Consider the following 27,642-nt stretch of genomic DNA (forward strand, 5'->3'; position numbering starts at 1 on the left):
TCTTAACAATACGAAAAATCACTATTTCCCGAACAAACTTGAGCCAATCACCATTAATTGTATTGTTGTTATATTGTTGGAAATTCTTACTATATGGAACGTATTGTACATCTATTGTAATAACAATATGTTCAAATTGCTTGTACAATATACGTACAATAAGATCGATTGTTGGGAATAGATTGGGATGTAATTGTATTTTATTTTATGGTAATTGTATGGTTATTTTTTTCCGGGGTGCTACATAATTTATGTAAAACTATAAATTGGAAAAACATTAAAAGTTTTCCTTTCAAGATCTTTTTCTATTTAAAGCAAACGACGGAACAACTATGTCTGCTCTTATGTTCATTTGACATTTTCGGCAACGACAGTCAGTTAGAACAGGACAATCTTTGCCCTCCTCCCTGCTTCCCATTTATATTCTGCTATACCTCATTGCTCGTTTGACGGTGCTGTAGAGCTGGAGCCTTAGATACGAACCAGATATATAAGCTCGATTACATAAAACCAAAGAACAGACGATTACGAGTGGCTTTATTTCAGCCGCTTTAGCATTTCTTTCAACGGATGCGTATAAGATTATTCAGTACGCTGCCCTGAAGAATGACTGATCTTTCTGCTCCCCAGAAGTCCAAGACCGTCCATATATCACCACTGCGCACTCAACCTCACCAAAAATTCAATTCATTCATGAAAATATTACCCAAAAAAAAAGTTTGTTCTCCGTTGCCACCGGATATCCAAGGGGGAACGAGCTGCGTAGCAGCACACGTCCATGCCTTAATAACAATCCAATTAGCATGGAACTCCCACGCACCGCAGGTCTCACCGAATGGTCCGTAGTGTAAGTGTGGAATATTTTCCTCTGCATTTTTCTCTGATGTATTTATCAAACATTTTTTGACCATCACCGAAGCGCACCTCGAAGGCAACAACTACAACCATTGCATGAAGGCAACCAACAACGACAACGTTATCATCGCTTGTCATCGACGGTATCATCAGCATCGTCATTGCAGTCATTATTGCTCGTAGAAAGCGGAACCAGTCCCAATCGTCGTCGTCATTGGATCTAGAAGCTGGGGCTGGGGGAGGGTAGCGGGATTGGGTGGATGTGGTTGTGACGAAACACGATGGGGTGGGGGTGGTTGGGGGCAATTATATAGCTGATCTTGTTCTTAGTGTGTATACAGTAGGATGTAAGTATACAAATTGTGCGTATATACAACACAGTTTTCGGGGTAGAATGCACATTTTCTTGGAGCTGGATTTGCCCATTATGAGATAGTTGTCGGCGGGGATGGCGAGAGGACAACGATGTAGAACAAATAGCTTCATTTGTAGGTGCACTGTGATAAAAATGTTGGTGAAAGTACATGTTTCATAATTATTGTTATTTAAATCATTAGAAAAATTGTAGCAATTTCAGCGAAACATATTAGAGCTCTATAAAATCGAAAAACTTTATAGTTATTCTATATCCCATTCATTTTGGTTAAAAACATGTTTTATGAAATTATAGAATAAGAAGATATTATGATGTTATTTTGTATGTTTAGGGGTAAGAGGGGCATAGTAAAAAGGTGGGGCATAGTGAGCATCCCGTGCACCAGCTTGGACTTCCGGCCGTTCGGAAAAAAAATATTGGTGGTAGGATCAATATCATAATGATATTGAACCTACTACCAGTTGATTTGTTTCATGCAGCTAGAGATCCAGGGCCAAACTGCGGGATGCTCACTATGCCCCACCTGTTCACTATGCCCCTCCTCCCCCTACGTAACAAGAAAAGATTGTAAAGTTTCTGCAAATTTAGCTTTGCCAGAGTTGCGATTTTCTGATCGCCTCTTCGCGAAGAGTGGGTGAGAGAGGACAAAATCACTTATTGCGACTCTCATGTAGCAAAATTGGCAGGTATTATGTGTCAAACACAAACTGTCTGCGAACGATGTGATCGATCTGTACACGAGCCGAGTCGGAGTAAGGCGAGAACCATACGGGCACTCATCGGTTGGAATGATTTCGCCTCAACCCATACCACTGATTAAAAAGAGAACCAAGAACCAACGAAAGTCAACACTGAAAATTTAGACTGCTTCTACCACAACTCAAGAACGGTCAACAGATGGCGATCCACCGCACGTAGGGGAAATGGCTCTAATGTTGGCCTATGGATCTAAGATTAGGCCCATCGCTAAAAATCAGCTATTTATCAATTTTATCTAGTTGAACGCGTCATTGGGACGGTACTGATGGATATTTTGGTCGCTATTGAAAATTTAGTCGATTGCTAAATTTATGTATGGGCCCAAATTAGGGGCATTTAGGCCGACATTACATCCATTTCCAGTTTGGTTTTGAATAAAGTGAAGTCAATTGCAGTGCTGAGATTTGTCATTGTTATTGACAGACTTTCGCGCGATATTGACAGACTTGATCCTCAAAAAAATCTTCGTCAAAATCTCATTCGTTTTTCGTCAAAGACAAAGACGCACCTGGCAACAATCGTGCATTCTGAGTCACATCATTGCACAGTGGTCCAGAATGCAGATTTAGGTGGAATGATATGTTTTGAGCCTGAAATTGAAACTTTAGACTAAAAGTCTCTTCTACAAAGTTGTTCCTTATAGTTATGCCCTCATTTTTATGACAATGAATTCTAGGGTGGTTCCTATTATCATTAAAATCAAAAATCTAACTAATTTATTTGAATAAATTAAGATACACATTCTTGGGAAGCTTCGAGAACATCAAGACAGATCAGATTGATTGATTGATTTCTTTATTATAGAGACTTTCAGCCGTTGCAACGTTGGCTGGTTCGTCTCTGAGGGACAGATCAGAGAATCAAAGGGCAGTTCAAATAATGTAAAGAAAATGGTTGACACCTTAAAGAAGTTCCAGAAACTTCAACAAAACTCCGATAGAACTTCTGGGACGTGATAAAAAGAGAGTATTTTAAGGGTGTTATATCATGGAAATATCAAGAACTTTTAAAAATACAAAAGTTTAGTTAAGATTGATTGGAGAATATCAACGAAGTTCCATTCATTTAAAAAAAATGCGAGAACTATTTTAGCAAGCAGCGATACCTTCAAGAAAATCCAGAGAGCTTAGAATTTAGATAGTTTCATGATATTCAGCGAAGTTCCGAGTACTTCAAGGACGATCAAATAGCTTCAGAATAATCCCATTAACTTAAGGAAATTTGCAGCGACTTATGATTGATCTAAAAACGTCAGGGAATTTTAAATATATAATATATATATATCAGAAAATTTGCCGGACAAACAAATTTAGAGAACTTCAGGTAAGCACAGTTCAGGGAAAATAGTTGAGCATTTTTAATGGTTAGAATACTTGAGGAAAATTGTCCAAACTTCAAGGCAAATCAATTAATTTCAGTAAAGTTGTGGGTTGTTTAAAATACTGATAAATTCAGGGCAACTTAGCGAACTTTAAAGAAATTCGTTTAGGCAGTTTTAATTATACTGGGAAAGTCTAAACTATTGAAGAAGTATTAAATCAGTGTCTATAGTTTAATGGAAGTTTCATGAACTTCAGAAAAATCATGAGAACTTAAGTGAAAATTGTAAAACTATACTAATTATTTCATTCTAATTCCATGAAAATTGCGGGAGCACAAAAGTTCCAGAAATTTAGAAAAACTTCTAAAACTTCACAGAAGGACAGTGGTATTCAGAAACATTTCGGGAACTTCATAGGAAAAATTTGGGAAATTCTCAGAATAGTCCATTTCATATTCAACGGAAATTTCGATGATGCTATCCTTCGAATTCAAATTTTTTTTTTGTTTTTAGCGGAATTATCTTGAAATTCTCCACAATAAGGCACCCTTTGGAAAGATTATCAGAATATTCATTGAATTCATTACAGATTTCCTTTTGAATCTCACTCCTTCCCTTGGAATTTTACTCACATTGAAAGTCTCCTAATAATTTGTTTGGAAAACTCTCCTGAATTTATTTTCCGAGTTCCTTTGAAGATGTCCTGGAGTTTTTCTCAGATTTAAATGTAATCCTTCTTTAAGTATTTTCAAAAAAATCCAAGGACTTATGCTCCGAATTTTTTTTCTCCCACACACTTTATGAAATTATTCTCAGAATGCCCTTGGAATTTTCCTTTGAAGTTCACAGGAGTTGTGCTCCTCAGAAATTCCTAACAGTTTTCAATAAAATTTATTTTTAATTCAATTCAGGGTCACTTTTTAGTCACTATTTTTAAAACTAACAGTCACTATTTAGTCACTTATTTCTTCAACATGGTCACTAAAATCACTACTTTTGACAGCAGTGATGGCTACCAGCCCTGAAATTCCTCCAATCAATTTTCGCTTTTTTCATTATCTATTGAATAAACCAAAAATTTCCTGCGTTTTATGCACGAAAATGCGTATTTTCGTCATAAGAAAACGAGGTGTTTCCGTGATTGGAAAAAATGTATATAGAGCACGTAATTCTTACTTTTTTTTTAGCTTACCGACGCGGATAGAGTCCTCACGAAATATAGAAATAATTCCTACGTGCAGAGGATTTTACTAAATAATTGTTAATTAAAGAAGACCTTTGTACATTACCCAACATTTGACGCAAATTTAAATATATGTTTCGGAAATTCAAATTTAATGTTTCGTCAACCATCTATAAGGTAATTTAACCAAAAATTTAAACATTCGTGGTAATTGTTTGAAATTTGAAAGCAAAGTTCAATATTCTCTTGCTTTACCAAATTCCAGCACCACGTACAGTAGGTATCGAGGAAAGCACACATATCTTGCCATCCGCTACATATGTATGCATCCGACCGGAGCAGATGCTACATTCAAGATAAAGCGCAAAAAATAAGAAACTAAAAAAAGAAGCCTCCCGGTGGTGTGCCTGAGCCCAAGCCCAGTCTATAGCCATAGTGACGAGACCTGCGCGTATGTGCGTCTTCGTTCTAATCACCACCAACCGGCTTCCACCATTTATCCGTTTCCTAGCTCTCCCATTCTTGGCTTAGGATGACCTGCCGGGTCTCAACTCCAAGCAGAGCGTAACTACGACGCAAACATACCTCACCCTCTGCTCTGCCTACCATTATTGGCAGGAGTTGGTAAGAGGCAAAAATGTGGCTCACATGGCTACATATATACATTTTGGTAAACGGCCTTTTGACGCGGAACGGTTCATCTCTAGTCCAAGCCCGCTAGGCAGTACAGAACGTCACGGATCTGGAATCTATTATGCCTACCCCGGGTTCTAATGCCAACAAACTGTTTGCTTTCTGTAGCGTTCGGGGTCACGGTCAACGGCTGTGCGTCTTTTCCCGACTAGCTAGTAGTTAGGTAGGTACGTGCGTTCTTCTCTCCGTCTTCGGGCTGCCCTTATGGTGGTGGTTTGCTTATATTCGAACGCGCTCGTTATTCCGTGGTTTAACGATCCGCTGTTTTACAACCCACACGTAAATAGTGAGCCAGACGAGCGCGCGCGCGCGCGCGAAAGGTGTTCCGGATGCTGATTAGTGTCTAGTGATGGGATTTTACGACAGGTAGATAACGAAGACGCAGGAATCAATCTTAATTTGAAACTGAAATCGATGCTTGATGACCAGTGTTTGCTCAAGGTCGAATCCCCTCTCACTTGGGCAGGGTGATTTATGAGCAGACTGTTCAAATACTTAAATTAAGAATATGATACTCACTTTTCCCTAGCTTGTGCATCCGATGGCACCGCTGTCCCTTTTCCTTTAGCATACATTTTGATAACACTTAAATATCTTCCCCGTGCTTATCCAAAATCTACTGATCGCGACGACGAACTCGACGCGGGTTTCTTCTTCGGCTGCCTGCCTGCCTGCAATTCCTAGCAGATCTCTCTGCACTCCTGATTCTTGAATCTTCTCAACTGGTTACTGCCACACAACACAAACATTCGTGGGTGCACGATATTCATACGACACACTTCACACACTAACAAAATGTGACACTCGCGACAGTAAAAATTTCCTCTTATCGAAACGCCACAAACAACTCCCGATTCCGATTCCGATGCCGAGTTGTTGTTGTTGTTGTATTTTCTTATCCAACTTCCAGAACAAATATTCAAGGGTATGTAGTACTACACTCCGCAAGACGCCGCAGCAGTTGCTTCACTGTTTGTTGTTTGCTGTGTTCACTTCCGATGACGAAGAAGACGGTGACGGTCCGGTTCGGCTGTAATTGAAGATAAAGGGGAAATTTTAGACCGAAAATAAATACACAAGCGGTGAACATAACTCTTCCATTACGTTCGACCGCGGACTCTTATCGCAATCAGTTGGTACTTTTTTTTTAAGCAATTCTGGAGAAACTGTTACGACATGTGCTTTCGGGTTCGGGAGATGTAATGGAGAAAGGGAATCATTTGTTTAGTTGCACTAGATCACGGTGATAAGTGATGAAGTGATTTAAAAAAAGACAATTGGCTTCAATCAGATTTTGAATTGACTGAAAACTAAATCTGGCAGCGCTGTTTCTGGTAGCTAATAAATAGATAGAAAAAAATCGGAAGTGAAACTGACACCTCTGGTAGCCAGTAGGTCGTGGGATCCTTATCAGTCAAATTAATAGTCGGATCTAAGACACCACCATTTGTTGTATGCCTGCCGTAGTTACGAATACTCTTCCACAGTCGATTGTTGAATTGGAAAAGCTTTGCTTTTGGTTATTACTTTTTCAGTGTATTGTGCCAGTCTCTTACATTCGATATACACTCTATATGTTCGTTTATAGCCTATTGTAGTTTGTTCGTTGTAGTGGATCCCATTCAAAAAAAAATAATTTGTTTATAATTTGTTTACAGTACTCATCTTCAAGAATGTCGGAAGATCAAAGTGATGTTGTTTATTGCGTTGAATGTAAAAAAAAAGAAAGTGATCCTAGCAAACTCGTAACGTGTCTGTATTGCTTCTCAAGTGCGCATTTCAAATGCCGCAATATCATTCGAAATGCTATTCGCAAAGTCAAAGAAAACATGTACTTTTGCTCCTCCAAATGTTCTGAAATCTACGCAATATCATTCGAAATGCTATTCGCAAAGTCAAAGAAAACATGTACTTTTGCTCCTCCAAATGTTCTGAAATCTACAAAAAAATTGTTGAAATGCAAAATGCTCGTACCGCATTGATTGCCGAGCTTAGTACTGAGATAAAAAAAAACACTGTGACCAATGTTGTGTCTGCTCAACTACAGGTTGTAAGAGCTGAGGTAAATACGATCGTCAACGCAATAGAAGATTCGCAACAATTTCTCTCGTCCAAATTTGATGGTATAGTGACCGATGTTCAAGATTTAAAGTCAGATAATGAACGCTTGAAAACTGAAGTAGACGAGCTAAAAAAATCTCAGTGGTCTTTGACAGAGTTTGTTCACAAACTGGAAGTGAAAGCGGATAAGGCTAACAAGGACTCTATCTCCAATAATGCGGTTATTCTTGGTCTTCCAGTACAAGCTAACGAAAATGTCCCTGAATTGGTTTCTAAGTTGGCTCAATGTATTGGTGTTGATCTCCCTTCTGGTGCTCTTTTATCAGCCTCTCGGGTATATACCTCAAACACTTCTGCAAACAAACTGGTTCCAATTAGAATTGTTTTCAAAGATAAATCTGTGAAGGAGGTATTCTTTTCGAAAAAAAGAGAGTATGGGCAACTTCCATCATCATCCATTGACCGATCGTTGATCTTCAATGGGAAATCAACGAATGTTGCTGTCCGGGATGAGCTGACTCCGCTTTCTCTTGAACTGTTGCAAGAAATGCGTGAAATACAAGAAAAAATTAACCTGAAATACGTTTGGGCGGGCAGAGACGGCATTATATTAGTGAAGGTAAATGAGCACTCCAAACCGGATAATATTCCTGGATACATTTCCATTTTCTCATGCAGGGACAACTCAAATGGAGGATTGGCAATGTTCATCAGAAGTGGCATATCCTTTACCGTTCTACGCAATGTTCATGTTGACGGCTTTCACCATATAAATGTTGAGCTTGGCTTAAGTGGACAGAATTATAATATTCATGGTTTTTATCGTCCTCCATCGTTCGAAATAAATATTTTTTTAAACATTTTAGAGAATATACTTGATTCGTCTAATAATAATCGTTCTTGTTTTCTTGTTAGTGGCGTCAATATACCCGTTAATTATCAAAATAACAATGTGGTCGTGAGGTACAAATCACTTTTGGAATCATTCGGCTTTGTATGTATGAACACCTTTCCATCCAGGCCTATAAGCTCGAACATTCTTGATCATGTTATTTGTAGAGCTGATGACATTCCACGATCAAGGAATGATACCATATTTACTGATGTAAGTGACCACTGTATGCTTATACTGTCCTTCAAATTACATGATGAGAGGGAAAAAGTCACACTTACTAAAACTGTCATTGACCTTGGTAAGCTTGACATGGAATTCAGCAATTTCCTAAATAATGTTGGGACAGTTCAGGATGCTGATTTGTGCTTTACCAACATTATATCAACTTATAATTCGCTGCTAACTAAACACTCGAAAATCATAACTAAGCAAGTTAATACCAAAGGGAATTATTGTCCATGGATGAGTTCCAATTTGTGGTCAGAATTAAAAATAACTACAATAAACGAGTGAAGAGGAATCCTAATGATCAACACCTTCAAGATCTTCTTAAACACGTGTCCAATAAAGTTAGCTCTTTAAAAAAAATAACTAAAAAGTTATACTATGACAATCTCCTGAATAATACCCCTCACGCAAAAATGTTGAAAAACATAAACCATATTTTTGGCAAATCTGTCAAAACTGAATCGATTGCGCTTGTTGATAATGGTGTGAAGATCAACGATAACCAAGAAATTTGTGAAGTATTCAACAATTATTTCTCCAGTATAGGTGAAACATTAGCTGGATCATTCACGTTGATCCTACAGTGAACCCTCTTTCGAGCTTACAACGTGTTTCTGATTCAATTTTCATGCATCCAGCTTCTGCGAACGAAGTTACTTTATTAATTAACAATTTGGAGCGAAATAAAAGCTGCATTTCAGCGGATATTATCAAAAATAACTCTGTTACTTTTTCGCGAATATTGGCGGAAGCCTTCAATAAAATGCTGGAAACAGGTTATTATCCAGTTTGTTTGAAAGTTGCTAGGGTAGTTCCTATTTTTAAATCCGGGGACTCAAGCGATCCATGCAATTATCGTCCAATTTCAACGTTATCAAGTTTAAATAAAATTTTGGAAAAAATACTTCTCAATAGATTCATGCCTTTTCTAAATAAACATGAAGTATTATATAGCTTACAATTAGACCTGTGCGCCGCCGCGCCACGCCGCCGCCGCCGACGATTTTCATACACCGCCGCCGCCGATGAAATTGAGCCGGCGCGCCGCCGCAGAAAAATCGTTCACGCCGCCGAATAAATTTATGTCACGCCGATGAGAAATCCGCAACACCTTTTCGGTAAAATGCATCTTTAACGCGTTGAAATTAGAACGCTCGATCATGGCTACTAAAAACTGAGTGAAAAACCACTGAATTTCATTGAAACCGAATCTACTCTAAATTTAGTAACATAGTCAGAACCAAATTTGGAGTAAAACGGCGAAAATGGGCATATATTTCGTTTCTTTTCTTTATTTTTTTTCTTTAGCATTATTAAACTTAAAACTGAAAAGCATTCATATTTAAAATAAAACAGATTGCAAAACAATTACAATTCACGCAATTACCACGCCGGCTGCTATTTGCACCATTTTCGAATGATTTCTTTCGAAATTTTCAAATTTTCTTCTACGACGGAAAGGCAAACTTCGTATTTTTCAGGACTAAAAAAATTCATTACAGCTAAAATGCTACTTTTAATAATTATAAAGATATGATATATTGTAATAATATTTTTATATGTAAGATACAAGAAGAGGAGGTAAAGTTTGTGTATGGCACAAAAAACCTGTCAATTTCAATTCCAGAGTGTCGCAATTAGCTATTAGTTATAACGAAGAGTACTCACTCATTGAAATATTTCATTACAGCTAAAATAATTGTGACCCTCTGAATGTAAAATTGACAGGTTTTATGTGTCCTAAACAAACTTTACCTCCTCTTCTTGCATCCTACATAAAAAATATTATTATTCTCATAGTTGCATAGTTTTGAAAAGTAGCGGATTAGCTGTAATAAGATTTTTCAGGCCTGCTCACAATTCCTGAAAACTCGGATTTGTTTGGGTCAACAAATGGGCTGAAAACTCAAAATTGAGATCCACCTTTATTTATTTATTTAAATATTGTTGTGTCAATGTTACTCATATTCAAAAATCTCAACTACTCATGCTTTGACGTTAAAAAAGAAGTTCTGAAAATGAATACGCCTGACTCATGTTTGAGTAACCTCTAACAAGCCTGTATGAGGCAGCGATTTAGCGTCATTTAGTTTTTTGACGTTTGTTCGCACTTTCTCTATCTAGCACACAGGGATGAATCCAAGGGGTAAGTCACTAAGCAAATTGTGCCATAATTAGACTCGGCATAACTTGAGCACATCACACCTTTGGCACAATCTCGTAGGCATTTCATTATTGTAAATAAAATGAAAGAACTACTGGTCACTGAAGTTGTTCAAAACATTACGTGCTGTTTGGTTGTATATTCAGGAACATCCTCTAATGAGATATACCTGAGGAACTCAGACCAGCAGTTCACTTCTTGGTTCACTAAGAGATTTAAATCCAAAATGCCGCTATACCAATTTATCCTTGCGAATTCAAACCAAAACATTCCAGGTGCCAGAAATAACGGGTTGCCGGGATGGGTATTTTACAAAAAATCGCAGCTTGCTCTATGACCGGCACAATCGGCACACCTGCGGCGCACTAAAAAAAAAGATGACCCAAGATTGGTATGTCGAGTGACCTACCCCTTGGACAAATCATTATTTGTCCTACTGCTCGTACTTGTTCGAGATAGTGTTTTGGTGCGCTGATCAAACGTCAAACATCTCAGTTCATTGGTTTCGTCTCCATGAGCAAGACCGGTGAGATCTATAGGTGAGACAGAAGGAAAATAGCCGACTCTTTCTTTCTATCGATCCGACGAGAACCCTGGATGAATGAAACAGTCGACTAAAGTTTCCTTCTGCCTAACCTATAGATCCTGCACATCGATCTCGTCTCAGTTACGCATTTTATTTTTGACGTTTTGTTTCCCATTCACGACAACTTCCACGATGTTGAATTTGAATTTAAATAAAATTCCTTTGAATATTCTGTCGATTGATCTTCGAGAGGAAAAAACATCGAAATGGAAAAAAATAATCAGACAAATATTAACCGATATCGAAGAATCTGGAGATTGACTTGATATGGATGAGCAACATATAGCAACAGTTATCTATAATAGAGGAGGAGCTAGATGGTCAACTTACGAGTTTGTGTGAAACGAATATCAATGTTCAATTTGACGGTGAATTTAAATAAGCCCAAACACTTAAAACAATCAGCGTAACACGTTGGCATTAATTACTTAAGATGATAGTAAGTCTCGAACTGAATAGAGCTGGCGTGAATGCTTTATTGAACCGTCTTAATAACACGATCTCATATTCACAGCACATGAGTGGGCGCTAGTTGAAAACTTATGAAGCTTTATTGAGCCGTTTGAAATGAGTTTTTTTTTTAAAGTCGTGGTTCTGAAACTATAATTCTAGATGGAGCTGGAATTAAGGCGTAAAAGCTTTTGTAAACAATGACTTCATTCGATTATTTATAGAAAGTTAAGGCTCGTCAACACAAATAAACATCACCATCGGATATAGGAAGACTTCCTCTACCCGATGGTTATGTTGATTTGCGTGAGCGTGCTTTGAGTTCCTAGAAATCATCGAGAGAAGTCATTGTTTACAAAGGCTGTTACGCCCTAATTCCAGCTCTATCTAGAATTGTAAACTATTGTTGCTATATCTCGAGCAACTAAGCCTACTAGCAAGTTCCATCTGACCGATTGGTGACCATATAGGGTTTGAAAATCAATATCCAACCAGTGCATTGAAGATCAGATGTTTGTTTACTGATACACTAGACGATAGCTGAGAAAATAATGTTTGATTTTCACCTAGCGAACGGAATTCACTAATATAAATGCATTTAAAAAGCATCAGTGTTCTTCCAGTTAATCTTGAAATTTTGAAATTGCATCATTTTGGCAGAAAATGTACTTTAACTGAAAAATTGTCTCAGTTAGCAGACAAGTTAAAAACGTGCCAGTTAAAAGTCGATCACGTAGCGAACGTCTAGTGTGAAAAGTTTCATTTTAGTTCCAATGTGATTTTATTCTAGTCTGTTTCTGAGACATGGTGACATGGTGGTGGTGAACATATTGTAGTAAAATTTCGTTTTGGTTTAAAGATAATAGTAACCCTGTTGGCTGTTGAAAAGAATGCAACAGTTTACATTGCCATGCTCTTGCGATCTGGGATTGAAGCTTGTATCAATGAAAAAAATGAGGACGTGCTTATCATCACACATATGAAGCTGGGGATGAAGGAGCAACTAAATCGAAGGTACCGTGTAAATTCCGAAATCCAAAATCAACAATCTTAATTCATGACAATTACAGCATTTGCAAAAATAGAGTTTTAATTGCAATAAACACTGGCTTACTGACGTGGATCGGATTTATAAAGGTGAATAAGGGACTATTATTAACAACACGCTGAAATTTGACCTTTTTTTTTTAATCTCTTACAGGCCAAGTTGTGTGGAATTCTACGTATATCCGAAAGACATCATTTTCAAAAACAAAAAGTTATATGACTACAATGCGCGCACATTCAAATATGTATCAGAGTAATAAAAACCCATCATTTATCGCTATGAACATATTAATAACGTGTAATGCTCAATAAATGAAAAAAAAAAATCCTAGGGCCCATTAAATTGTTACGTAATGCAACAGATTGCTTTTCAATACAATCCACCTCTACATAACATTCTTTTCTTATTCTTAATAAAAGGGTTGTAACACTTTGCCATACGACTCCACCCCCTGCAATTTTAATTAACACTTGACATACATTGAGAGTGTCTCAAAATTGAGAACGACTCAAAATTAAGTAAGAGCTACTCATATTTGAGTACCGGTTACTCAAATTTGCGAAAACGTAAGTCACTCATAGAATGAGTCAATTTTCCGAGGAAACCTTCTCGGATATGAGGAAAACTGAATATGGTTTTAGTCTGTCCACTAGTGAACTTCTAATCTGTGTACAATTTTCTTAAATTTTCCCTATATTCAAGAAGTTTTCCGCGGGAAAGTGTCGCAAAGTTTATTCTAACTATGAGTGACCTACGTTTTAGCGATTTTGAGTAATCTGAAATTTTTTTGTACATGTGCGATTGGTTTGAAAAGTTTTTTTTTTTCTAAATCGTTAAAAATAAACTCACGCCGACCCACGCCGCCACGCCGCCACGCCGCCGCCGCCGGAAGCAAACGGCTTGACGCCGCCACACCGCCGCCGCCGGCAGAAAATAACGTATCACGCCGCCGCCGGTATTGATTCAAAGAAAATAGTTGGAGCTCTCTTCTTAGATTTGCGTAAAGCATTTGATACGCTAAACCACTCCATTCTCTTGGAAAAACTTGAAAGGTATGGAATCAGAGGAGTTGCAAACGATCTGATACGTGACTATTTGTCAGGAAGGAAACAGTATGTTTCTGTAGGTACATCTAAAAGTTCTTTAAAGCCGATTGGAGTGGGCGTGCCATAAGGGAGTAATATAGGCCCATTACTGTTTCTTTTGTACGTAAATGATTTGTCCAGACTTCAATTGAAAGGGGTTCGACGCTTATTTGCAGACGATACTGCTGTTTTCTATCCGCAAACTGATGTAGAGCTTATAGTTCGTGATATGAATCAAGATTTACAGGCGTTATCAAAATACTTCGCAACTAACCTGCTTTCCCTGAATGCTTCAAAAACTAAATGTATGTTTTTTCGTTCCCCTAGGAAGTCTGTACCACAGCACGGCAACGTAACATTGAATTTATGTACAATCGAAGAAGTCAGATCATTTAAATATTTAGGTTTGATCTTGGACACAACACTTTGTTGGGTTGACCACATAAAATATGTTGAGAAGAAAATTTCATCGCTTTGTGGAATAATGCGCAGAGTAAGCTATTTTGTATCTCGCAGTACTCTCTTAAAGTTTTATTTTGCTCATATTCATTCCTGCCTAAATTATCTTATTATAGCCTGGGGTCGGGCATGTAAATCTTATCTAAGAAAACTACAAACCCTTCAAAATAGATGCGTGAAAACTATATTCAAAAAACCAGTTTTGTTCCCTTCGTTGCAGCTTTATTCCGACAGCTCTCATAATATTCTTCCGATTAATGGCCTTTGCGAATTACAAACTATTATTTTTGTTTACGACACCCTACATAACGATAATTTTCATCATTCTATTCAATTACCTCTTGCTGCTCATAGTTACCCTACTAGAAATGCTAACAATTTACAACTGTCAAGAGCTCACACAATGTTTGGTCAGAAAAGGATTTCGATTATAGGTCCAAAGATATACAACCGTTTGCCTCGAGAGTTAAAACAAATTAACAACCGCGGTGTTTTTAGAATCAAATTAAAAAAATATTTAAAAGATAATCTACACGACATTCTTGGATGAGTTCATCTTGTATTACCTACCACAAGCAATAATTGTTCCTCGTTTAAAATAATTGTAAATTTTTGAATTAATACTTTGTATACAAGTGGGTCCCTTTAAAGGAAATTCGTTTCCACTGGGACATCACACCTATACTATATGATAAATATCAACCTCATTTTTTTATTATTATTTGTTTTTTTTTCTCAGCTCATTATTAGCTTCATTAGTTCCTTAGTTTGCTGCACAGACTGAGCTGAGATAGTTGCGTCCACTACCAGGTGGCTCACTTGAGCTCTTTGGTGTGGGGGATAGCGGTGGGTCAAAAAAAAGGCTTTTATTTGTAGAGTTATTTTGCTCATTACTCTTAGCCATTTCGCAAAGTATAAATCAAGCTGAAATTATGAAAATATAAGATATTATTATGATTCAGTTTACTTGTAAGTTACAAGAAAAGGTTGCAAAGTATGTGTTTTCAGAGAGTCACAATAGCTATGCGCTTACGTTGAGCGATTACACAGCGCTCATAAAATCGCTGGTTGTGACTCCTGAATGTGAAGTTATCAGGTTTTATAAGCCAATACATACTGGTTGTATGGCAAAAGGTTGAAAGAACTAATTTTCGATAGAAAAAATATCAAAATATCTCAGGGCCAAACATTTGAAAATGCTTTACGATATATTTTAAAACTACCCAAATTTGAGTAGGATCCACCCATATCAGTCAAAAGTGAACGTACTGAAAAATGAAGTTCTTAGAAATTATAATAAAATTCCACGACAAAAATGGATATATGTTATGGTGATTTTACTAAAATTTGTTGAGATTTTTTAAATTATGCGTAACTTTTATTCAAAATTGTTGATGCTGGAATTCGCAAAATTAGGTGAACTCTTTATCGGGGTCAGTAGCTGCTACTCAGGTTTATTGCCCTGCTCATGTTTTTATCGTTAAATGAGCGTATTGCAGGGCTGGTAGTGGGTATGTGATGTAATAGTAGTGTTTTTAGTAAAATTACGAAAATAGTGACCAAATAGTGTCTTTTAAACAATAAAAAAGTGACCAATAGTGGCATTCATTGATCGGAAAGATATGGTTCCAATCATCCGTTATTCCGGTATTTCTCGTGCTTTTTTAAAATAAAACAAATGATTTAAGGATCACATAAATTTGTTATAGAAAAATAAGTATGAATTGAATAAGCAAGAGCACGTTCCAATTCTAACCTCCATTTTCTCACTCTGCATATCACGAATTTGTTGGCCCTTATTACGGGTGTCACTTCACGGTGAAAACGAAGTGAAGTGACCAGTTGTCACTCAAGGTGAAGTGATTGCCGTGTAAATCAAATGGGAATCACTTCACCGCGAGTGATAAGTTGTCACTTCACCGTGAAGTGACATCGGTAATACGGGCCGTTATTAGATCGCGAAATTGAGGCACAGAGAAAAATGTTCAAATTACCGATTTTAGATTGTTTTTCAATTTTAGGACAGCAATTTTTGAAGATCTAGGATATTTAAGAAGCGATGCATTGAATTGCAGTCTAAAATGTACATAGAACTAAGTTAGCGATGATCCTTCTCTGTAGTCGCTATAACGAACTGGTCGTCTATTTACTTTGCTTATTCCTCCCAAGAATAGAATCTCCTGTAACACCTGAAACATAGGAAAAGAATCATAACTCTAGGATCTATACAACTTTTCTAGATCGCAGTTTAAGAAAAAACGACAAAGGACAGCCCTATGGGTTTGTACGCAATGGTGACGTAGGACTAACTGGTCTTATATAATTAATCTTATTTGTTAACTGCAGCAGGAGCTTGTGTTTTGTGTAGGAACAGTAATTTGAACTGGGTTCTCTCTGTTTATACTCTCAATTTTCAATAGTGACATATTGAAAAATGATGAAGTCTTAAATTTGCGTAGAAATATTTATGATCGATTGGTGATAAAATTATTGAAATTGGTTCAGGGGCAGCTGAGTTATTAACGTTCAAAATCTTTCATAATTTTGTTCCATGTTCAATTTTTGGTTTTCACAAAGTGTTCCCCCATATAGAAATCACAGACGTAGTCCCACGCAGTGTTGGGAAAATATCAAAAAATAAAATCTCACCAACGCCCAAGATCTCGCATGCAATCGAAACTTCCATAACGACTTGCAGCAGACCCTTCGCGTCTGCCATCGGTGAAGATTAAAAAGAGATAGCAAACTTTGCTTTCTCTTTCTAAAAAAACGATGTGCAATGGAATCATTTTTGTGTTGAGTCAACTCTCAGCTTGATTTTTGCACGTTGTGAATAGTCTCGCAATATCAAAGGAGCTTGTAAAATCAATATCAAGCATGATATTTTGTTCCAATATCACGCGTGATATTGCGAGTGCATGAGAGCGGAAAAACATCAATTGATTTCTGATTTTGCCAACACAACAAATTATTATGACACGAGCAAAAATTTCTCAGATGGAATGATCACGGACATAAAACAAATTTAAATGCGGCTAGGACTTGAAATCTCGATCGTGAAAAAAAAAGAGATTTAGGGAGACCTGGAACTGTAATTTTTGTTTTTGTATTACCGGAATTTTAGTATGGAAAAAATACTACACAATTTAATGGACTTAAAAAAGAACTCAAGAAACTGCGACATGATTTTTCTTCTCGATGCTTGGACAAATACTAAAGCTACCGGGGGTCAAAGATTATTCAATTTTCTGACCTTTGAACAAATGTCGAGAGCTTGAAAATTTTCCTAGATCATTTTTTGACATTATACATTGAACCAACGCAGGGCTGGTAGTGCTGATGCGATATAATAGTAGTGACTTTAGTGACTAAAATTACGGAAATAGTGACCAAATAGTGACTTGTAAGTACTAAATAAGAAACCATTTATATGGTTACTTAGAAATTCAAATACGGTTAGATATGTCATGGAACATAAAATCTAATTTCATAAATTCCCCGGATCTCCCAACGGAATCTTCTGTGTGAAGAGCATTTGAAGTGATTTGAATAATTTACTTTTGCTTACGTTGTTCATGATGACTAGCAAATAGTAATTCCCATTTTTTTATGATCTTGAATTTGATTCTGCGTTCGAAATCTTTAAATATTTGATATATCGAGGTAGATAACTTTGATAATTTGCTATGAAATTTTCACAGAATTTCTTCAGAATGATTTCAAGAACTTTTTAGAATAATTCCCTTTCCCTTAAACTTAGAGGCAAATAAGCTTTTACAAACATAATATTGCATTCTTGAAATTCTTTGCAGAACATTCAACCAAATTCTTGGAGATAGATTATTTTCGTAGTTGGGACTGCTTAACATCAAATATCAGAATTAAAGTGGACATTTTATACGATAGATGAGGATATGAAAGTAAAGAGCTTATAGTTCCGTTATAGTGTGGCAGTGTGAAATTTGTATATAGAAAGTAGAAAGCGAACAAAGGACAATTTTAAGGAAGGTACGAATAGGGTAGAGCATCTCATTTACCAAGCTCATCCGTTAATGAGGTATGGTGAGGGGTGTTTCCCCCTGCCACCACTGGCAAAAGGGATGATCGGCGATTTGCTCATGTACCTCTGATGTGCGGAAACAGTTCTATCGATTGTTTCACACTCAAGTCGCCATCTAACGTAAACAACTACCCGATTCGTACCTTCCTCAAAATTGTCCTTTGCTCGCATTCTTCTTTGTGTATACAATGATACACATATATACACATGATTGGTTAAAGCAGATTATTTTCGATTTTTAATTGATTCTTCTAACAACTCCCTGAAGGTTGTTCCTTCCACAACTCCATCCTTAGAATTCCCATGCAATTAACCTCAGAAATTTTATAAATTTCTGCCTAAAATAATCTTGGACTTCTCCCTTGCATTCAATTTGTATTCTCCTCAGAATCCCCATAGTATTCCTCAGAATTCTGAAAACAAAAATCCATCGCAGAATAACTTTGAAACTCTTCTCAGAATTCCTTTGGGATTGAATCCTTAAAATTCGATTCCATTGGAATTCTTCTTGGAATTTATTTCGAACTTTTTAGAATTCTCTGGGAATTATCGTCACAAATCACCCCAGAATTCTTTTAGAACTATCCGCAGAGACCATCTTTGGAGTTCACGGGATTTTCATGGAATTTTCATCAGAGCCCTCTTAAGGGGAAGCAGACCGCTCCGAAAAAAAAAATTACGTTTTGATTTTTCTAAAGATATTGAAAAAAAGTATCAAAAATCTAAAAAAATCACATTTTTTCTAATTTTTTAAAGAAAATTCACGTGCAAAAACATGTTTTATAAGTCATTATGGCATAACCACATTAAACCACAAAACATCAACTTTTCGGTTTTTTTGATAGTCCAATTTTTTTTTCATGATGGGATAGAAAAAAATTTTTTGCATGTAATTTTTGACAAAAATCTAAGAAAGAAACTGATTTTCTTCGATTTTTGATATTTTTTCCCAATATTTTTAGAAAAATAAAAACGTACCGAAAATATTTTTTTATTTTTGGGCCGGTGAGCTTCCCCTTAAGCAAAATTTCAGAACTAATTTTGAATTCTTATTAGAATTGGACCTAGAATTCGCATCCAATCATCATAGTATTCTTCTCTGAACTTTCGTTAAAATGCACTCTCAATTATATTAGAATTATTTTCAAAATAGTTTCGGAGCTGAATTTTGCGTCTCTAATAATTAAAATAATAATTAAAAGCGATGCTCGTACCTGGTAAGCCAAGTTTAAGAAATCGGTCCTCAGAGCACTTAATTTAACATGAGACTTTCGTAGTATGTACTTTGGTATTCTTCTCTGATATTCCTTGGTGTCATCCCTAGAATCCTTTAAATTTCTGTTAAAATTTATTTTGGATTTTTTTCTTAATTATCCTTGAAAGACTTTTGAAAATCTATCACAGACAAATACCTTTGGAAAGTTTCCAAGATTTACAATTTATTTTTTTGGGAAAAAGAGGTATATTTTTCCGGATTTTTAATCGAAATTGTAGGCATTTCCCAATAGTTTTCCTTGGGTTCTAAAGTTTTGCGGTTCACTGGTCACCCTGGTTAAAATTTTCAATTTCTTAGTGCCAAATACTCAATTGAAACATTTTGTTGATATTTTAAATTTCACTTTATTTTAGTAGTGAAAAAGTGACTTTAGTGACTATTTTTAGGGAAATAGTGACTTTAGTGACTTTTTGGTGTAAAAAGTGACTTTTTAGTGACTGGCTTCAAAATAGTGACCAAGTCACTAAAAAGTGACCTGCTACCAGCCCTGCCAACGGGAAAGGTATTTTTACCTGGAAATTCAGGTAACCTCTTAAAAATAGGAATCCACGTAGGTTCACGTGCCACACTAATGTCATGCTGATGAAGGTTAAGTGAAATTCACGAATTTTTTTTCGTGATTTCATGGTATGAAAATTTTTCTCGTTGTATTCGTAATTCAAAAAATGGCGATAGAATAAAGTGTGCATTCGTCGTTGTTGGCCGAGTTGGAATTCCCAGGCTTCTTCATGTTCTCAAGCGTAAGTTTTATAATTTTTATAAATTAACATTCATTTATAAAATAAAAATTAAATGGCAGAATACGGGAATGGATATTTTGACGTGCTAACAACTTCAACTTCGAGATCATCAGTGCCAATTATTAAATAATGTAAATAAGTGAATTTCCCTAGAATGCAATCAATTAATGACTCAAATAAATCGAAATATATATCTATAGACTATCACTAATTCACTTTATCATTCCTACAAAATCCAGTAACATTTACTTGCTAATTCCCGTAACTTTTAAGTGATGCCAATTTGAAGATCATCGGAAAGTCCAATAAAATTTACGTGAAAATCAATTGATTTCTATGTGAATCACTAAAATGTAATCTCTCCCCCAAAACACGTAATATTCACCTGAAAAGTATGATGGAAAATATCTACGAGCCTATTCTGGTGAATTTTGCGTTACTTTTTGTTGCAGTGTAGGCTTGGACAACTTTCAAGATCTCAATGTAAAATAGCCGGAATATTGGGTCCTAAACTTGTTTAGAAATCTCTGAAAATTTATGATAGGTCTATAACAATTTCAAGATAAAAAAATCTAAATATTAGATTATTCCGTTAACAGTTAACGTTTCCATATGTGCGCATCTCTTCTTGTCAGACTTTACTCTGAGTTTTTAAGTCAATTTCTTTACTCTCAACATAGGTCGTAAAAAAGTGACTTTAGTGACTAAATTTTAAGGAATAGTGACTTTAGTGACTTTTTGATGAAAAAAGTGACTTTTTAGTGACTGACTTGAAAATAGTGACCAAGTCACTAAAAAGTGACCTGCTATCTGGTCTACTAGCGGTATACCGCAAACAACTAGTTTTGTATGCCTAACCTTGCTCGGTAGGTTTGGCACCGCCATGCAGCTCGGCAACCAGTTTTACCAGAGTGTCAACTACCTGGAATAACCTGGAAAACCGGGAATCTTCAGGGAATCTAATTTTTCCGGGTAAAAACTGGATTTCTCAGAAAATTTTTAAATTCTCGTAACAAGCATCATCAGGGCCGGTAGTGATCACTGCTGTCAAAAATAGTGACCATATAGTGACTTAGTGACTAAGAGAAGTAAAGTAGTCGTTATGATGATACACCAAAAAAAGTTTGATGTTTTAGACTTATTCAATTAGTATCTCATAAACACTTATGTACGATATGAACCTTTAAAGCGAAAGATTCAATAGAAAGTTTATGGCCAAACCAAGTCAGGGTGTCTACTACCTGCAAAAACCTCGAAAACCAGGAACCCTCAGGAAATTTTAGTATTCCTTAAAATAAATGGAAGCCTCAGTGAATTTAATAATTTTCTTACTAAGGATATTTTAAAGGAAATAATAAATTTTAAAATTCAAGCATTTTTTAATTTTTCTCGTTATTTTAACTCATATTTTGAACTTCACATATCTACAATAGAATAATCTTCAGTATACAAATAAATTCTTAAAAATTCAGACCCTTTCAACATAGATAAACAGCCGTGATTCTTTGAAAAAGTTTTCCTTGAAAACATAGTATCTCAAAACATAGGACCTCAGTATCGACATCTCTCGGGCTTCTCACAGAAAACAAGCTTGCTCACTAACTCGCAAACAATATTGCATAAAAGTTCTATAGAATGTACAGAAACGTCAAAGTGATCCGATGCCAGCGCTGCGGCGAGTAGTTCGTGTGAACAGATAATATTAAAATCAACCGTTAAATGTGTGAACGAAGATACACAATGAAGTGTTATTTCCTACAAATTTTAGTTAAACTATTTGTTTTTTCTTTAAAGCAATAGTACTTAAAAAAAATCAAGAATCTGGAGTCAAATTCCATGCACAGTTTTAAAGGCTAGTGGAATTTCATTATGATTTCTAAGAACTTCATTCCTAAGGAGTTCTGGGAAAAAATCTTTTTGAAAAACATCAAATGCAGTCTGCTATAAAGGTAGTTCTGATGAGTTTTAGATTTCATGTGAAGCCTGATAGTTTTCAGTAGAAACCCAGAATTGAATTCAATGTAAATTTAATGAAAACTCTTAATAATTTCTAATATGCCGAACAGACTATGGCTTATATCATGTGATCTAGGCTGTCTTGCAATGAGCACTTATACATATAGTTTTCATTGGAAATCCTATGTATGAGTGCTCATTGCAAGACAGCCTATATTACATTATATAAGCCATAGTCTGTACGAGGTATAAGGAGCACAACTCCTGTGAACTTCAGAGGAAAATTCCAAGGGCATTCTGAGCATAATTTCATAAAGTTTGTGGAAGAAAACGAATCCGGAGCATAAGTCCATGGAATAATAAAAAGAGAATTGCAATTAAATCTGAGAATAACTCCAGGACATCTTCAAAGGAATTCGGAAAATAAATTCAGGAGAGTTTGCCAAACAACTAATGCGAAGAAATGTAAAGAATTTGTGAGGAGAAATGCCAATGAATTCTTAGCAGACTTTCAATGTGAGTAGAATTCCAAGGGAAGGAGTGAGATTCAACAGGAAATCTGAAATGAATGCAATTAATATTCGGAGAATCTTTCCAAAGGGTTTCTTATTGTGGAGAATTTCAAGGTAATTCTGAGGAAACTAGAAGGAAATTGAATTCGGTGGATGTTTTCATCGAAATGTTGAGGAATACTTTAATGAAAATCTGGAAATGGTTGAATATTGAATGGACTATTCTGAGGTTTTCAGAACAACTTGAAAGATCCCAAATTTTTCCTAAAGTTAATGAAACTAACTGCCTTGAAGTTCTTTTGTAGTTTGAGAAACTAGCCTGATGCTCACAATACTTCTCATCAAATTCTTAAACTTTCCTGAGCTTTATAGGACTTCCTTCCTTCTTTAAATTTTCTAACGACCATGGATCTCCTCTAAAGGTTTAACAATTCGCTGAAGTTCTCTAAACTTCTTTAAGATTTATGTGACTTCAATGTGCTTTGAGGTTCTCTCTTCTTTTCTGAAATTCTCAAAACTTCTCTAAAATTTTTGCAGTTCTCATGAAGCTTGTTGTACTGCGCTGTCCTAACAATGTTTTATCTTCCGAGAACTTCTGAACTTATGCGAAGGCCTCAATTACCTTTTGAACGTCTCTGAAGTTATCTGAAAATCTGAGAACCACTAATCTTCTGAAACTAATAGAACTTACCTCCCCTAAAATTCCTCCATTTTTCGAGGCTTACGCGCATTTGGCTAATGTTCTTAAAAGTTTCTGAAGTTCGCAAATCTCCTCTTATGCTTCATAGATTCCATTTCTATGAAGTTCTCGAAATGTTTCTGAAGACCACTGTCCTTCTGTGAAGTTTTCGAAGATTTTATAAATTTCTGGAACTTTTGTGCTCAAGGAATTTTCATGGAATTAGAACGAAATAATTTATAGGTACAGGAGAAATGGCTCTAATGTTGGCCTATGGATCTAAGATTGGGCCCATCGGTAAAAATCTGTTGTTTATAAATTTTATCCAGATAAACGCGTCATTGGAACGGTACTTACGGATATTTTTGGTCGCTATTGAAAATTTAGTCGATTGCTGAAATAAGGGGCATTTAGGCCGGCATTACATCCATTTCCCCTAGTTCTATGATTTTCAAGACTTTTCCAGAAGTTCATGAAACTCCCTTTCAATTATCGACACTAATTTAAAACTTCTTCAATAGTCTAGACTTCCTGGTGTTAATAAAACTGCCTACACGCTTACTGAATTTCTAAACTTCTATAGACTGCCCTGAATTTATCAGTATTTTTAAGAACCCACAATTTTACGGAGATTAATTGATTTGCCTTGAAATTTCCTGACGCTTCTGGCATTTGCGGATCAATCATAGAATTCTCGGAATACACCATAATTCGACGGAACTCCTTGTAACTTTGCCTAAGTTAATTATTCTGAAATTATCTGATCGTCCTCGAAGTACTCGCAACTTCGCAGAATATAATGAAACTATCTACTACCCAAGTAACAATACAAGCTGAACATTAAGAACAGAAGCTGATTATTGGTTGATTTAAGGTGTACAAAGCTGATTAACATCAGGTTGAATATATAGTTGATTAGTAGTGCATGAAGTGAATTATATCCCCATAATCCAACATCAATAGGTTAGCTAATCCAAAGATTGAACAAGTCTTATTTAAGCTTAACACAACTCCACAAATCAGCACTGCGTTACATATATTTTGATAGCTTGATTTGTTAAATGTCGTCAGTGTCTGTGTCACTCGTTCCATGTCCGGCATTTTAGTTCTACTAAATTCACTGCCTACCTTTCTAATTACAGGCAGTGGCAGCAGTAGAGTTAAGGAAAAGGAGATTTTTAGGAATAGCTCCAAGTAGAAGTGGTCTGCGAGGACGTCGGAAGTATTAACATTTGTACTTCAGTGCTTTGACTGTCACCACTTTATATTGTACAGAATTTTCAGACCGCATTCCAAAAATATTACTCATTTATGGCACTAAAGTAGCATCCAAATGACCAACAAAATAAATCGCGTGCTTGTGTCCACATTGTGTTAAGTGCACTTGAAAATGAGAGGAATGTTTACCAGTTGTTGCTTACATTACTGCATTGCTGTATAATACTCTTCCGGGTGCTGTTATTCAACTTAAATTTGACGTGCTTCAAGTTAATGATCATACCTTTTACCACACATATGCCTAAATGGTCCAGTAGGTATGGTTGACGCCTATGAAGCAGCGACTGCCGGTTCGACTCCCGAAATGCAAAGGTAATTTTAAGACTTATATTAACAAAATAAATATGTTAATCCAATTAGTCAGCAACAAGTTGAAGCAGTTCCATAAAAATGCATAAGATTTGAAGCGGTCTTCCATTATTATTTTTGAAATAAAACTAGAAAGCTGAACAAGGGTTGGAAAAGACTGTTATTTAATGCCTTTAAAAGCTTATAATGTATATTACTGTTAAGCTTTTGGCTGATTAAGATCACCAGATTTAAATGTTTAAAAGCTGAACAAAGGTTAACGTGGTCTATGTACAGCAATTATTCAATCTAAGGCTAAATTGAAATCGATTAATCAACACTTGTTAAGCATCAAATTGTTACCTGGGTATTATAATAACATTATTGGAAGTTCTCAGGAATTTCTTCAAAATATCGCTGCTTGCTAAAAGTTCTCGTTTTTTTTTAATTATTGGAACTTTTTTGATGTTCTCTTATCAACTTAGCTAAATTTTCGCATTTTTTTAAAGTTCTTTAAATCACCATGATATAACATCTTTAAAATACTCTAACGTTTTCAGGATGCTCATATAATTTTTTGATCACGTTCCAGAAATTCTCTAAGAGTTTTGCTGATGTTTCCGGAAATTCCCTGCGTTTTCGAAACTTCTTTAAGGTTTCTACAATTTCCTTGAAATTGTTTGAACTGCCTTTTGATTATCTGATCTGTCTTGATGTTCTCGAAGCTTCCCTAAAGCTCTCAATTCTATTGATGATAAATTTCCCTGAAATTATCTGGACTTCTGTGAAGTTCCAGAAATATTTCTGAAGTTTTCATAAATTCTCTGAAGGTATCTGTACTTCCCTGAAAATCTCGGAATATCTTAGGGGGTTTCGATTTTTTTTTTCAGTACATCATGGAACTATCCTGATTTTTTTTTCTAAATTTACGATTATAGATCTTTAAACTGCTTCAAAAGTCTGGACTAAAGTTACGGGAACTGCTCTTAAGATCCGAAATTCCCCAATGATCTCTAGATCTATCTTTTTTTTTTAGCTCAATATCCCTCTAGTTTTCTATATTTTTCAACTTTGCTTTATACTTGTGAAGTTCACTGAAATTCTAGGAACTTCATAAAAATTCCTGAAAATTTTCGGATGGTAAAAGGACCGCTTAAAGGGGAAATTTCTCGCTTGGAAAAAAAAATTGTTTTGATTTTCTTTAAAAATATTTTATATGAAAGATATAAAAAATCCAAAAAAAAAAAATCACATTTTTTTAAATTTGCAAAAGAAAATTTACGTGCAAAAACATTGTTTATAAGTCTTCATGGCGTAAAATTGGACTAAAAAAAACCTCAAACCATCGCTTTTCGGTTTTGCTGAGGGTCCAAATTTGCAAGCTCCTTTGATATTGCGAGACTATTCACAACGTGTGAAGTTGAAGCTGACAGTGGAATCGACGCAAAAATGATTGCTATGTTGCTATGAGATGAACTAGCAAAGTGCTAAAAATCTCAATAATTAAGTATTAAAAAAAAAAAAGATTCCAATGCACCTCGTTTTCTTAGAACGAGAAAGTATAGTTTGCCATTCTTCTTTACTCTTCACCGATGGCAGACACAAAGCGACTGCTGCCAGCCGTTTTGGAAATTTCGATTGCGTTCGGCCGCCATATTGGATTTAAAGTTGGTGTCAGACATCTATTTCCGGTTCCTACAAGTCACCCTGATTCCAAAAATACACACTACGAAAAAAAACATGTAAATTTCAGTGCTCTGAGACCGACACATGCAAGCGGCCCTTTTGACATAAGCATCAGTTGAAAAGGACGAGAAAATCAATTCAATTAAACGCACTTTTCGTCGAGTTGCATATGTTTCAGTTTCAGTACACTTAATTTTACAAGCCATCCCAAGTAACAATTTTGGTTTTATGAGGGTTCTGTAGGTAATGATTTAGACTTGTAGAATGCTATAAAACTGCGATAAAACCTGCAATGTTACTTGGGATGTTTGTTTACGTTCCATGATTTACGTTCCATGATTTACGTCTCGTACGTCTCGTGTAAAAATGATAATTTCTAAGTGTGTACACATATTGTAAGCACAGTATTTTTCTGATTTTCTGAAACCGGAAGCCACCATTTTGAATTTCAAAATGGCATCAGACATCGTTTCCAGTCCCTACACGTCTCCCCGATTCCAAAAATACTCAAATTGTGGGGTATTTGACAGTATTTCCCAGTTGTTCTGTAGCCGGATGCCGCCATATTGGATTTCAAAATATCGTCAGACATGGATTTCCGGTTTCTACATGTCAATCCGGTTCCAAAAATACCAATATTGTGGGGCATTTGACAATATTTTCAAAAACCTCTTTTTACGAATAAATCCCAAATAACGAGGTTTGTTTTAAACTCTGTCCAGACTGGAGAGTTATAACATGTTATAACGGTTGTCAAATAATTGCAACACAGAAACCACCATCAAGATAGCGTTATAACATGTTATAACTCTGTAGTCTGAACGTACTATTACGCACTAATTCGATTTACGAACTCCCGGTTTGGTTCGTAAATGGAGGTAGCAGTGTATTGGGTTTCGCTCAATACTCCTATGCGACTAGACTAACATGCATCTCCAGTGATTTATAGCGAGATGGTAACATGGTCACGACGCATGGTAGTTTAGTATCATAGGAGTTTGGAG

General features: G+C 36.0%; 1 protein-coding gene across 5 annotated transcripts in view; it reads right to left on the reverse strand.

The window, feature by feature from the left end:
• The window catches only part of Ssdp (Sequence-specific single-stranded DNA-binding protein), a 226,706-nt gene that overhangs the window by 122,790 nt on the left and 76,274 nt on the right, over nt 1–27,642 (reverse strand). For all 5 annotated transcript variants that reach the window (XM_065225969.1, XM_065225967.1, XM_065225970.1 and 2 more), the window contains exon 3: nt 5,707–6,217. In XM_065225969.1, coding sequence (XP_065082041.1) covers nt 5,707–5,762 — 56 coding nt within the window. In that variant the 5' untranslated portion in view covers nt 5,763–6,217. The remainder of the gene's footprint in view (nt 1–5,706; nt 6,218–27,642) is intronic.

Source organism: Ochlerotatus camptorhynchus, unplaced genomic scaffold, assembly GCF_037179485.1.
Source record: "Ochlerotatus camptorhynchus isolate MF236.1 unplaced genomic scaffold, CSIRO-AGI_Acam_v1.1 ptg000242l, whole genome shotgun sequence".
In the NCBI taxonomy this organism is placed as follows: domain Eukaryota; kingdom Metazoa; phylum Arthropoda; class Insecta; order Diptera; family Culicidae; genus Ochlerotatus; species Ochlerotatus camptorhynchus.